The sequence below is a fragment of the Epinephelus moara genome, chromosome 3 (assembly GCF_006386435.1).
Source record: "Epinephelus moara isolate mb chromosome 3, YSFRI_EMoa_1.0, whole genome shotgun sequence".
Taxonomy (NCBI): Eukaryota; Metazoa; Chordata; class Actinopteri; order Perciformes; family Serranidae; genus Epinephelus; species Epinephelus moara.
In genome coordinates this window covers 27,196,530-27,210,917 of record NC_065508.1, presented here as the reverse complement: position 1 = coordinate 27,210,917, position 14,388 = coordinate 27,196,530, and the positions used below count along the sequence as shown (strand labels likewise).

Here is a 14,388-nt window from a genome sequence, read left to right as displayed (position 1 = left end):
AGACAAAACCTTAGAAAAACATGTGGCAAATGTTTATTTGCTGTGATACTGTCAACTGCTTTGACTTTGGACTATGTCCCTCATGGTATGGCCCCATTAAATTAAATCAGCTGTGTCGTTTCCTGACATTGAGAGGCTTATTCATGCTACTTTAATGCCTTTACATGCCTCAGTTAATCTTCAGTTGCTCGGCTTCAAGTAGTGCACAATGCTGCAGCTCCCATTTTAACTGGGACAAATCGTAGGTCACATATCACCCCAGTTCTCGCCTCGTTCCACTGGTTGCCAGATAACTTCAGAATCGATTTTGAAGATTCTTTTAATAACATTTACGGTTTTGCTCCCAGTTACATGGCTGAACTTCTGACTACCTGTGCTCCAAGTCATGACCTGAAATCCTCAAGGCTACCCTCACTAGACATCCCCAGGTCAAGACTGTAAACTAGAGGTGACTGGTTTTTCTGTTACATTTAGAATTGATTTAAGCTCCTCCTCCCTTTGCAAAGCCCTATATGGGCTGAGACTGAGCTATGCCACTAACTCCTTTGTTAACTATTTGCCTCCAAGAACACTGCGATCATCTGCTGCTGGTTTATTGGAGGTTCCCAGAAACAGGCAGAAGAAGATCAGGGATGCAGCCTTTGTCAGTTATGCCCCAAAGCTATGGAACACACTACCCATAGATATCAGAGAAGCTAGCTCGTTAAATATTTTCAAAAGAAAGCTAAAAACATAGCCCTATCTGTTCACTTTAGACTTTTACTAGCTCTGACATCCTGATACAGGTCTGAAACTCTTTTTTTTACGCTTCATGCTGCTGCAACTCTTTTAAAATGTTCTATCTTACTTGATTTTATGGTTTTATAATTCTATGATTTTATGATTTATTTCATATTATGATTTCTTTATAATTTAAGATTTGTGGTTTTGAATCAGTTAATCCCTGTTTTAAACTGTTTTATATTGAATTGCCTTGTTTGTCAGTTTAATGCTTATTATGTTTACTTTCAAGTGAAGCAGTCAGTGCTTGTAATGCCCTCATTGTAAAGTACTTGTGTTGCACTTTTATATTATATTATATTATATTATATTATATTATATTATATTATATTATATTATTTTAATGCCTGGTTTGTAGTTTTGGGATTTGAAACCTTTATGTTTTACTTTCTTTTATTCTGTTTTTGCCTCTGTACACACTATTTTTCATAGCTCTTTTTTTTTTTTTAAATTATTGTAATCTCATCATTGTCCTATTTTCATGCATTTTGTGAAGCACTTTGTAACCTTGTTTAGATAAGTGCTACAAATAATTATTTTATTTTATTTTGTTCTATGTTTTTTAATTTTATTTTACTTTCATTTTTATTTTATTATTTTCTATTTTATTTCGTTTTACTTTATTTTATGTTCATTTTTATTTTAATTGTTAATTTTATTTTATTTTATTCTATTTAGTTTTATTTTATTTCATTTCATTTCATTTTATTTTATTTCATTTTATTACCACTGTACAGTGCAAGTGGCAGCTGCAATCCGTCATGGCACCTATCGACCTGTAGGGGGCAGCCGTCGCGCTCGGAGCTGTGCACCCGTTGCTTTAACTTCTCACGAAGAAGAAACGACTCGGGCGATAGAGGGTGGGAAAAAAAAGCAGAGGAACCACTGCTGTTTACAACATAATGGAGCCAAAATGGTCAAATATCGTCTGCAAGCGTGTGTTATTGACTGGATTTACGCTATGTGTTGTATTAGGTGAGTACTGGAGTGTAAAATGGGTTAAATTTCAATTCGGAAATGTTTGATTTTGAGCTCAGTATTTAAGGTGGGATATCAGGTTAGCTAGCTAGCGATGTTGTCTCCCATGTACGGGAGACACCTAGTCAACTACACCCATGTCCACGATTCACACTATTGCTAATAAATACACCTTTGTTCACCCCTCATGGCTGGAGACGAGATTTAACACCACCGTAAACATATATTTTGGGAATGTTAGCTACACCCATAGTTGTGAAGACATCAACGTAATATTACAGATAATTTATTAAGAAATGGTAAAATTGACTAAAATCTGAATAGGATTTGGTTCAGATTGGAGGCTGCCGCCCGTAGCTGACGTTCTGTTGAAGGTAAAGCCGTGGAAGTAACGTTAAAAACGGAGGCTAACCAGTTTGTACACGGTTATATTTAGCTTAAATATGTGTTGCTGGGTGTGTTTGATTAAAGCCGATTTCAAGAGCGACGTCTAGTAACACAGATAATGTTGAAAAGTGTGTGCTATCATGAAGGAGTATGGGGCGGTAAACAAAACCACGTTAAAGTGCCAGATTGTGAATAACGGTGTCGTTAGGTGTGGGTCTCTACGGTAACTACGTGTCGTCCGGGGGACAGTGGTTTACCAAGCTAACAGCACAATATTAACCCCTTTACAGTAATTTGCAGCATATTATACCATGAAGTTTACCATTACCTAACAGTTAATATGTTTTATTAACACACAGTGCTAACGCATCAGCTCTGTTGTTATCTTGACTAGTTTAGCATCCACAAACCGAGATAACATTTCATTTCCTTGTTAGCTTCCCTCCTCCTGACCCAGAAGCAACCATCACACACGTTAACGTTGTATTGTATGTAATTAATGAAGCACGTAGCAACACAACTTTATGTATTTTATTCATAGTTTGTCTTAAGATTTTACTTTAAATGTTGGGACAGAAAGCAAAACAATGGCTTTGGTCTTTTAACTACGTGTGACTGCTGCTACCAATTAGTTATTGCTAATGGCTGGCTGATCAAACAGCTCCAAACTCTCAGCTCAGGCATTTATAATAGATTAGTTTTGCCCCTAATTATCACTCAGAGACTGTAGATTTAGCTGTAGACTGAGGGATTATCTGGTTATGTAGAAATAAAACAAGGCACATTTTCTAGCCTTAGTCATCAAATCTGTCTCAGGTTGAGCAAACAAAACCAGATTTACAAAAAGGATAAAAAATAGAACAAAGACACAAGACAAAATAAACTCAAACAGATCCAGTTATGAAAACACTTAAAGAGCTCTCTTATCTTAAGTTTTAACTCACTCTTCTCATGGTTTAGTCTTTGAATATCTGCATTTATGTACGAAAAACTCCCCAAATAACAAGACAATGTTTTTTTTAACGCAGACACCAAATTTGACTGTCGTCACTGTCAAGGGTGACGACTCAATCTCCCTGGATTGTAGCCAGCGTTGCATATCACTCCAGAAGGACTGCACTATTTCACAATAGAAAAACACACGTTCCACAGTTTCTAAAACAGGAATAATTTGATGCAGCAGACTAAGAAGTCAGTCAGTCAGTAGGTAATTTCCTATTTAATACTGGACAGCTTGAATGGTGAATATTGTAAACAACAACAGCACACCTTCCCAGAGGCATCGCTGACACAATTTGAATTAGCCTAATGGATATCAACATCCTAAAATTTGGGGAAGTGGCTTTGAATCTCAGACTAATAACAGCTGACTGGAGGAAATGCATCATCAGGCCTCCTTCCGTTTCATATTGTGAAATTATCTCTAACTGATTGCTGAGTGGCTTCTGTCACACAATTGCACAGTATTTCCTGCTGGAGTCTGGAATCTGTGTCGCTGTGTATTAGATAGAATTTGATCCAGTAAAGTGCAGAAGACAGGAAGTATCTATGCTCCTGTTTGATTTACATCAAGTGCATTTGATCCTCTTGTAGTGGGAGCAGTTGTGACAGTCATGTGTCTTAGTTTTTCAAAGATGTTTACACTTGTGACGTCAAACTTTCTCCGTCAGAGCTGTCCTGTACAAGTTATTAAGCTGTGCAGTCACTACTTCACATTTATTAACACAGTTTTGTAAGAGAATGTTGTTTTTCTGTCAGTTGTACTTGGTATCTGTTGTAGACACAGATAAATATAATGTTGATTTGTTTCAGATTGCACATGGCCTCTCAGGTGTCTTTTTGTATGCTTTGAGAATTTGGGTGCACAGATCAGGTATCCACACCCTTGAATTAATGATTTTGAATACAGTATTAACAGAAAAAGTTCAGCTGTCATATTTAAACAGTTTAAGGGATGCTTAAGATAACACAGTGTTGTGTTGGTTATCCGAATTATTCAAAATATATTTATCACCTCATCTAGGTAGAACTAAAGCTGTCTTAAACTCAGCCAGCTAATTTAGACTGTCCATGATCTGACCTTCACTGTGTGTTTTGCGCTGCACTACACAGCGGTATGTATGCATAAAGCACACAGTGAGCTAGCAAAGTGTAAACAAGAACCAAAAGGCCGTGAACAATAAGAACATTTACAAGAGAAGGGATCAGGTCAAATGGAATAAATACAGTAAATTAAACATCATTAATATGTGGAAAATAATTCAGTAACACAGCTGCTCAGCCACAACAACCTGTAGCCTCAGTCTTTACTGCCACAATAACATGAATGCTTTTATGTAAGGGAATTGATTAAGTAATGTGAGGGGGACTGACTCAAGGGCACATGATAGTAATAGAAGTTTATTAATTATTAATACCTGGGACACTTGCCGGACACCACAAGATTGATTCATCTATTTATTATCTCCGCCAGGCATAAGCCTGGAGGGCATGGTGCATTTGGTCGTGTGTATCTGTAAGTCTGCAGCTGATCTTGCCAACTACAGGACCAATCAGTCTAATATTTAATAACTGTTTGCTGAAGGAGCTCCTGTGGTTGCAGTGATTAACAATTTATGAAAACCTGTTTTATTGACTGTTTTATATCATCATTGACTGCTGACTGGCAAGTTTTCCAGAAATCGTCTCAGCTAAAAACAACTGTAGAACAGTTTGGTCTCATTTGGAACCAGAACATCTGCAGATTAATTTGGTACCCATTAAGTTACAGTCCACTAAATTTAGGCACAATAGGAGATGAATAAGTCAGCTGTTTTGTCATCTTGGCAGCCATCTTGACTGTAAGGAAGCCGACGGGGAGAAAACCACCAAGTACAGCTGTGCTGCATTCTAGCTGTCATTGCGGTGACTTGGTTTTGTTCTGTCTGCCGCACACTGTCATACCACACTGGGAGCACTTAAGAAGTGGCACATTTTGCCTCCCCAATTTTGTTAATTTGATCATTTTTCCTTGTTATTTGTGCCTATACCCTACCCTACGTAAGTGTGTAGGCTATGTAGTTAAATGGTTTGGCCTGTTTGTTGTTGACTACTTTGTTGTGCTGTAGCCTACAGACAAAGTTAACACCGCAAAAAGTTGAGCTATGAATGGATCAAACGATCAAGTGGATCACGTGGATCAATATTTCTGGCGGTGTTTTAGTAATTAAAAATACATCCTGCTCAATCTCCTCTGTGTAACCTGTGCAGCTCCATTCAAATAGACGAGTGTATTTTTATTAGCTTCTGGGGTGCTTCTGAAACTCGCTGCAGTGTGTCTGCTGGAACAGAGTTGTCTAAAATGGCCGCCATCAGCTCGGGCAGCCACCTGGCGGAGAGTGTACTTTTAAAGTTAATTTTTTGGATTAGTCAATTGAAAGTTTTGATAATCAATTAATCATTGAAGTCATTTTTTCATGCAAAATGGCCAAAAAAGCTTGAGCTTTAAGTGTGAGTATTTGCCTTTTGTCTTTAAATTAGTGTAAAGGGACTCAGGGTTCCCACAGTCACGGAAAGCCTGGGAAAGTCATGGAATTGCACAATCACTTTTTCCAGGCCCAGAAAAGTCAGAGCATTAGTAAAAAAAATCATTGAAAGATTTGGGGAAAGTCATAGAATTATGTTATGTGGGATGAAATTGTTCCAGTAATCTTCTTTGGATAACCTTCCACGTAATGTAGCGTAACAGCACATTCATTTTTTGTAGCATTAATCTGCATCAATGTGTGACAACGTTTTGTACTTTGTCCCTGCATTCTGTCCCTTCATGTAGCCAGCACGCTGAAATTATGTTTAAATTAAGTTTGAACCCGTTATGTTTTTTTAAAAAAGGCTGGGCAAGTGGGGGAAGAATCTATTGTTGTTTTTTTCATGGGTCCTTGAAATGATTTGAAATTTTCTCCATGACAATGTGTGGGAACCCCACGGACCATACATAGAAATAGACGCAAGAACACTATGTAACAGGAATGGCGTTTTTCTGCTGTTTACTCTGTTATCGTTGTTATTTCCAGAGTTGTAAAAACCTGCCTGTGAGTTTTACAAACTGTGTTTTGATGTCGAAGAAACCTTTAAAGTCTTTTATCTGTTTCTCAAAGTGGACTTCCTGGACTCTGTTTCATTGTCTCTCATGTACCTGAAACAACACGACACATCCCCTCTGATATGCAGAAGCTGTGTAACATATTCCCCACAGTGTTTCCCTCGACTCACTACACCATGATGCATTCAACAGTTTAATTCCAGGAAACTTATTTTCATCCCCTCTTGTATCAACAGTCACAAAACCTTCATCTGCAATCGACATACACGCCGACCCTGAGGTGATGATGCAGAACGGCACCACGGGAACTCTTCGATGCACCTTCAAGTCCAGTGAAGTGGTCAGCAGCTCCACCTCGGTGACCTGGAGCTTCCAGTCGAGTCAGCCCGACAATCAGTTCTCCAAAGCGCCATACGTGGTGAGTCCTTGCTGGTCGCATCCGCCGTGGGGATGAGTTCCCACAGCTCCAGGATGTTTTCCTGCGATTGTTTTATCTGTGGAGACACATGACGAGCTGCTCCTCGGGGTTAATACTCACTGTGATGGCACGGTTTCAACATGCAGCAGGCGGCTACACTTTCATTTTTCACTCAGTCTCAGTGCCAGGCGTTTATCTCTTCTGTATGTTGTTTATTTTATTTGTGCGTTTGTGTTCCTGCTCCTTCTTCCCCCTCCTGTCATCATATCTCTGTGTAATCTCTGTTTGTTTTCTGTTTGATTTCATTTCATTTATCTTGTATCTAAATCTTGCTCGAGCATCATTATTATATCTCATGGTGCGCTTTTAATATCCCTGTTTATTTCTTCTTTTTGTCTCACAAAGCTCTTTTGCAAACACTGGGTTTTAAAGATGTGAGCTGCGGGATTTATTTCCACACAGTGTTTATACTGCAAGTAAATTGATTTGTTTCTGGCAAATGGTGTTGGTGATTACCACAGATGTGATTTTTCAAACAATTAAGATTTATTGTCAAGTAGTAAAACTGTCGTCCGCCGCTTCAGTGAACATGATTAATTGCTCATATGACTGTGAGTCTGTTAGTGCGAACTAATCTAAGACACTTGAGTGCCCAAAATTATGAGAGTACATGGACAATATTTGATTAGTGAATAACGGGAGATTCACCTTTAAAGAAGTGTTTAACTGCTGGAAAGAAAACTGTGGTGTGTATGCGGGAGAAAGACGCAGATACTTTTGAAATTTGAGATACATGAGGAGAGAAAAATGAGAAAGTGGCGTCTACTTTTGCTCAGGAGGTAGAAAACCTACAACTACCTGAATGCACTGCGCCGCACCGGACCAATAAATGCTCTTGTGGGGAGGAAACAATATGGTGGCTGGCTGGTGACAAACAATCTCAAATTACAGTTAATGGCTCAAATGTGGTTTCAGACATAATTGAGGCAGGTTTTTTATCATAGTCCATCAGATGGAGAAAAGCAAATATGCATCACTGGACCTTTATGAGTCACTTATACTTTCTGGACCTGCAATATTCCTACAACACACGATAACTTTAGTTTAGTCTTCTGATCAATGTGTTCATCTGATCTGACCTGCTGCCAGCATCTCCTGGCAGTCTTATTGTTCATACCACTGTGGGCCAAAGAAGTTGTTGATAGGCTTAAACAGGAAGTTAGAATAGGTTTCTGAAAACATTTTAGGCGAGAAATGGTCAACGCAGTAATAGTTTCACCGTTTGATCTTGATCTTTTCAGCCTCCGTTTTCACAATACAGGAAACAATATGGCGTCCGCAGGACATCCACAAATTCTCATATTGCAGCCAATCAGAGCACTAAAATAGGTTTCTGAAAATCTTTTAGGTGAGAAATAGGCAATACAGCAACAGAATATTGGCCTATATTTGATCAGCAATGCCTAGTTTTACCATTTGATTGGTGTTTGGTCTGTTTTTGCAAACTCCCGATCCACTTTTATACTCTGTAGCCCCATTTGCACGGGACTCATTTTACCTGAGGACCTCTTGCGATTTAGAAATTAACCACCCATACCCCCTCCACCCCGTGTCCCCACACAGGATAACTCAACTCTACAAACACAGAAGCACTACACCAGTGGTTCTCAAATGGTGTGCCATGATGCAATCCAGGTGTGCCGTGGGATATTGTGATAACCACACATTATCATGTCAATATTCAACCAGGCCTATACAAAAAGTTATGAATGAATTTTTAATTGAGTGTAACAGTATTACGTGGCACCCATTTCCTAATAAAGAGGCAAACTCTAGCTAAACAGTGTAATTTAATTTAATTTAAAAAACCTTCGTGGGGAACCTATGTGTGGGAATCATAAGTGTGTGACACATCAAAAGCCCTGATTGGCAGCCAGTGTGAGGGATGATAACATTTAAAAGGAGAAAGCTGTGAGTGGGACAATGGATCGCTTTATTGTACGGAGCAAATTACAACAGAGCACCAGTGAAGACGACAGTTTCAGTAGACAGTAGACAGTATCATGAAAGCTACCTGCTCCCTGTGCACAGATATGAATACAGGTGTGCCTAGAGATTTTGGTTTGCCCTTTGGTGCCCTTGAAACAAATAGTTTTAAAACCACTGCATTACACAGCACCGCCAGTAGCGATTTACAGTGTTAACCGTTTTCCATTTAATTGCCATTGCAGCATCCAGTACTCTCGTGTGGGAAAGAGGCTGAAACGACATGCGAAGAAAACTTAAATCTGACACGAAATTGCTGAGATGCAGATTCGCAAGGGACTAATGCTACCACATGACCTCTGTGGCATGTTCACACAGCATTAAGATCACAGATGGCCATCGCTTTTATTGCAAATTATCAGAAGTCCCCAGGTGATACTAGTCCCAAGCAAAAAGAGCTTTGTGTCCGTGGTGATGGGCATACAAAAATGAGAAAGTACAATCTGCAGTTGGAGCAAAAGCCCTAGAGCCAGTGGAAATCCTTGCCGCATTTGAGCTGGGACATGAGCAGGGAGGTTTGGGCGCTGGTAAGATTGAGGAAAGTTTACCACAGGTCAGTTACACATACTACTCATGTTATGATACAGAGCCGGCTGAAGAGTGTCCCTTCAACTGAGCTTCAGATCACATTTAATGGCGTTTTCATTATGTCACATTTGAAGCAACATGTCAACAGTATGTCGTGGAAAGCAACATCTGCTGTATGAAACGTAGAGAGTTTGTAAAGCGGATCATGTCCCTGCTCACAGTACCTACTCCTTTTTGTTTACAGATCAGTCAGGCTGGGTGGGGGCCTCTTACCTGTCTACTGTGATCACCTGCAAACATAATGACATAGCCGTAGGGTTTTGAAAATGCAGGGAAGTCATGCCAGAACACATACATGCACTGACAACTTGGGAGTATCTCCATGCTAAGCCGGCTAAATTTGTAAATGCTGCCCAGACAACAACATTTTCCCCCCAAAGAGTGTATAAATCTTAAAACATCACTTTGGTATTTCATTGTGTACGGGGATTTTGTCAGACGATTATAGAATGATTATTTTATCACAGCAGTGCAGCAGCTTGGGAATGAATGCTGGTTAACAGGAAGTATTTATGAGAACAATAATATTGTGAATTTGGCTGTATTTCAGCTGCTTTTCTGAGTCCCTGGAGAAGTCAGTTAAAGAGTTACTAAACCCCAGAGTTTCAGCTGAAGTGCCTACTCCCTGGAAATTCAAAAATGTCTCAGGACACACCAGTGAGTCCTTTGCAGAGGAGTGGAGGGGGGTCGGATGGTGACAAAAGCTGCAGTCATACAAGTCACCTGTCACCAGATCGACCAGGAGTGAAATTCAGTTGCAAGTTTTTTTTTTGTTTTTCTCAGCTTTTTGCCTTTATTAAACAGGACAGGCTTAAGTGTGAAAGGGGAAGAGAAAGGGGATGACATGCAGCAAAGGGCCATGGGTCGGAATTGTACCCACACCTGCTGCGGCAAGGGCAATGCCTTCGTACATAGGACGCCCACTGAGCTACTGGACACGCCGCAGTACCTGGGTTTTTTGAGCAGGGGTTGTCGGCAGCCATCTTAAGGCTAGTTCACATTACACAATTTTCACCCTGATTTTGCATCGCGGAGACTATCGTAGTCTTTTGAGTGTTCATACTGGCGACGTGTGTTTCTTGGACCCATGGCCTGGGTCCAAACACAATGTGCTCCCCGTGATCCTGTGGACGCCGCCATTGTTGTTGTTGCTTGCCGGCTTGTCAGTGTTGCCAGATCTTGGGAGAGAAACAAGCAACCAGGGCTATGGAAACAAGCCCAAAAGAAGCGAAGGATATATAGAGAAAGATGCCGTTTAGAGAGCAAGCCCAAATAAGCAACTCCACTTTAGAAACAAGCCCAAAATATTGCAACCCGACTACCAATATTTGTGACTTTACCAAAAAAACAAGCCCAAAGTTGCGGCTAATAAGCGGACCTGGCAACCCTGCGACTTGTCCTCCTCACATTTCTTCCGTCCTCTTGCGTGCAGACGTGGGACGTATCCCGCTTCTCATTGGCTGATGCTCTTTGTCAGTTGTGTCACACTTCTCCAGTTTTCTAGCATGCCAGATATCCAGTCCCAGTCACAGCTCGTAGGCTTGTTCACACCGACCCAAGGTGGCTCTCAAGATCCTCTGCGACGTCAAAACCGCGGTGAAAATCGTGTAATGTGAACTAGCCTTTAGCTACCACGCAAGTGAGTTGCCACTGGCTCTTGTCATGGCACACCATCAACGTTTTCCGGGAACTTGACTTGCCTATAAAAAACAGCCCTGTTTTATCCACCTTGCTCTCAAACTGGCTGCAGTGTCTGCAACACGTAGTTGGAGTTTCCCCACATCCTCTAACGCAGTGGTTCTCAACTGGTGGGTCACGAGTCCATTCTGAATGGACCGCAAGTGACTCGTGAACGTGTCAAATTTGTAAAAAGCACACTTAATTTTGAAGTACAGTGAATGCACAGAGCTTTTATTTTGGTGTGTCGTTTCCTGTGAGTAAATAACAGACAGATGTTTAACAGAGACAGCAAACTAGCTCGATAACATGGCCAAGTATGACGCTGAATATATTGAAATGTTTGGATGTTAAACTAATGACTAAGGAGAAATCTGGATGCTGTGGCTGCACCAGTTGGGAACCACTTGTTGAAATTGGAATTTTCCCTTTTGCTTCGGCTCATAAACTTTGTCGTTACCCGCCCAAATTTTCTTGCGAGTGACTGAATACGCATGTGCAACTCTTAACAGGGGTGAAAAGAAAGCACGGTGGCTCACTCCTTACTACTTTTATCGTCAGCTCCACATACAAACATGTATTAAATTCTTTTTACTAGATTTACCAACCAGGCGTGGCATTTTACCAGCCCCGGGCAATCAGGCGATCCTTTTTTAAGCTCTACTTGTCAGAGTTGCTGTGACTCTGCTTTATCACTGACAGAGATCCATTCTTTGTTGTTTATGACAGCAGCGTTGGTTCATGTCAATGTGTTTTGAGTTTTAGAAATGAAGAAACTGTTCTACAAATGTTAAAGGGGAAGCAAGAAATAACACAACGTTCATGGATGTTCTCCATGTTGTGATCTGGTTATTAACAACAGGCTCGGATGATTTCAGTGTTGCTCATAAACAGCTGTGTGTTGTTGTCCCGTGCAGATGTAGGCCGTCTGACATCAGTGTCAGGGCAGTCCTTGTGTTGTGCGTGCTGGCTCACTGTCACACTGTCAGAACTCTAAATGTCTGCTGTGAGAGAGGCCTATTTATACAAACCCTGCTTGTTTTGACTCTAAAGCCTGGTATACACTGTTTGATTTTGGGTTGTCCAGATGAAAGATGACCAACGTGAAAGAAACGTGGCAATATCTTTGGTCATGGCTCTAAAACGGTGGTCCTACGTCGCACAGTAAGAGGTTCAAGGATGGCCCATGTCACGGTCTTGCGATCAAAGACAGCCTGGGACAAAATTCTGAGAGTTACCATCTCACTGTGTGACTGCTGTTACAACCTACGTCTACTAACCAACCAGTAGAAATGCAGCATGCTTTAAAGACAAAGCATCAAAGGAAATAGTGGCAGAGTTGCAACTGTAAGTTGAGCAGCTGTGCAGCTAGCAAATACACATGGACACATAATTTAGACGGTTAATCGCGCGCATCCCTAGTTTAAATGTACATGTGAAGGGGTTCCGCATCCACGTCAGTTAGCTATGATGCACTGCCATGTTTCTGCAGTAGCACCGAACGAACAAAACACTGGCCCTAGAGAGGGCCTTTCTTATTTTTTTCTACCGCCACTTTAGTTAGCAGCCCCTCCACAATGAGCAGCATCGATAAAACAGATTTTTTAAATGTGAACCTGCTAATTTAGTGTTTTCTTTCCAGTTAAAATCAACAGGTCTGTTTGTTTCAGAGAGAAAGAAACCTCTGAGGGTAACGCATCTCCCGGTAAAAACCTCCTGAACATCTGGATCTTAATGTATCAGGGGAAAAAAGTGAACACATGTTAGCAGGTGCTGGGCTAACCGCTATCTTGGAAATGCCGAATAGCATCGGTCAGACACTGATTTGTAACTTGAAACTGCTTTATTCATTTTCTTTAAGAGCTTTTATCACCCAGTCTGAAACCTCTGCGGCTAATATGGCTCCTGGTAAAAACCTCCTGAACAAAAAAGACTGAAGGAATTCTAACAGGGAGAAGTTACAGCTGGTTGAAATCTGCAGCTCTATTACAATCTTACTCACTGCTCCTTTGAGTAAATTAAGGTATCAGATTTGACTCTGTATCCTCAAATTTCCGACGTTAATGAACTGGCATTAGTACATCCTTATTTACTTCATATATGACCAAAAAAAATCCTCACATTTAAGAAGCCGGAAATGATGAAAATGGTTGTTGATTAATGTTCTAATAATTGACGTACTTATTTTCCTTGCCTAGATTTTCTACTTCTCCAATGGGAAAGGATTCCCAGGACAAGATGAGTTCAAAGACAGGGTGCAGTTTATTGGAGACATAAACAAGAGGGACGTCTCGATACAGCTGAGTCCTGCTCAGTTCAGCGACAACGGGACCTTCTTCTGTGATGTGAAGAACCCGCCTGACGTGACGGGAACACCAGCTCGAACGGAGCTCAGGGTCGTTCTGAAAGGTGAGTAACTTCTTCTTCAAATTGAAATCAGATTAATGCTAATTAAATTATACTTAATATAAAGGATTTGTTCTCCAAGATAATTTAGTTTCAGCTTGAGGCAGGAATACTCGGAGATTGTGATTACACAAGATGGGTTTTTTATAATGTACCTGCCTGTTGTGGAATGAGCAGGATCGCGGCCTTGGCCTTTCACTTATCAGTTGTGTTCACCCACTCACTGACTCTGCATACACACACGCTGATTGGGCGGTGTGTGAAAACGCTGTCTGAGCCTGCACTCTGTCTCATTGTGCTAAATCTGTCATGTTTCCAGGCAAACGGGGATTTTTTTTTTCCTGTCAGTGATGCTTTTTACTCAGATGAGGTGCCATTTTGGAAACTGGTTTGGTTGCACCACCTAGGATTAATTAAAACCTTGATTAAGTCATGGTTTATCTTAAAATGCTGCTGCACCAAGCTTTAAATCTAGTTTTAAGCTGTATGGGATTGCCTTTTAAACCTTCTTTAAATCTCACTTTAGTCACCTTTAAACCCAGATTATCAGGTGTGTAAAAACCAGATGTTAACGTCAGACCTTAAAAAAACAGTGGATCCTCTGCGTTGGGACTTTTAACAATGTGATGATGAGCAATGCATACACAGCATGAGTGTCTTTCCATGCAACTGGATGGTAAAATGAGTTGTTTACCTTGGTAAGCATGGTGTCGGAGGCGTCCTTGTAGAACCGGTTGCCTGTGTGCAACTCATCATCTAATCAGCACGTTGTGGCTGTTTCTTCTTGTTCCATTCCTGCCTGGGAAAATAAAATTGGGCCACTGCAGAAAAAGGGCAGTGCTGTAACAGTGCTTGTTGAGAGTGCTGAGGGTACACCGTATTTTTTGTTTTACTGGTATGGATCCAAGCGAAGGTGTTGACTGTTACTATACCGTCTACAACTGTTTTTAATTTTTATTAAGTTAAAATACTGTAAATTGTAATACAAAGCCATAAATGATAATGTTAAGAGACACATTTCCTTCTC

The 14,388-nt window shown here is 40.7% G+C and overlaps 1 protein-coding gene across 1 annotated transcript in view; it reads left to right on the top strand.

Moving 5' to 3' along the window:
• Positions 1–1,592: 1,592 nt before the first annotated feature.
• Positions 1,593–14,388, top strand: part of mpzl1l (myelin protein zero-like 1 like) — a 29,597-nt gene continuing 16,801 nt past the window's right edge. The window contains exons 1-3 of the mRNA XM_050039087.1: positions 1,593–1,755; positions 6,463–6,644; positions 13,154–13,364. Of these exons, the coding sequence (XP_049895044.1) occupies positions 1,683–1,755; positions 6,463–6,644; positions 13,154–13,364 (466 nt within the window). The 5' untranslated portion in view covers positions 1,593–1,682. The remainder of the gene's footprint in view (positions 1,756–6,462; positions 6,645–13,153; positions 13,365–14,388) is intronic.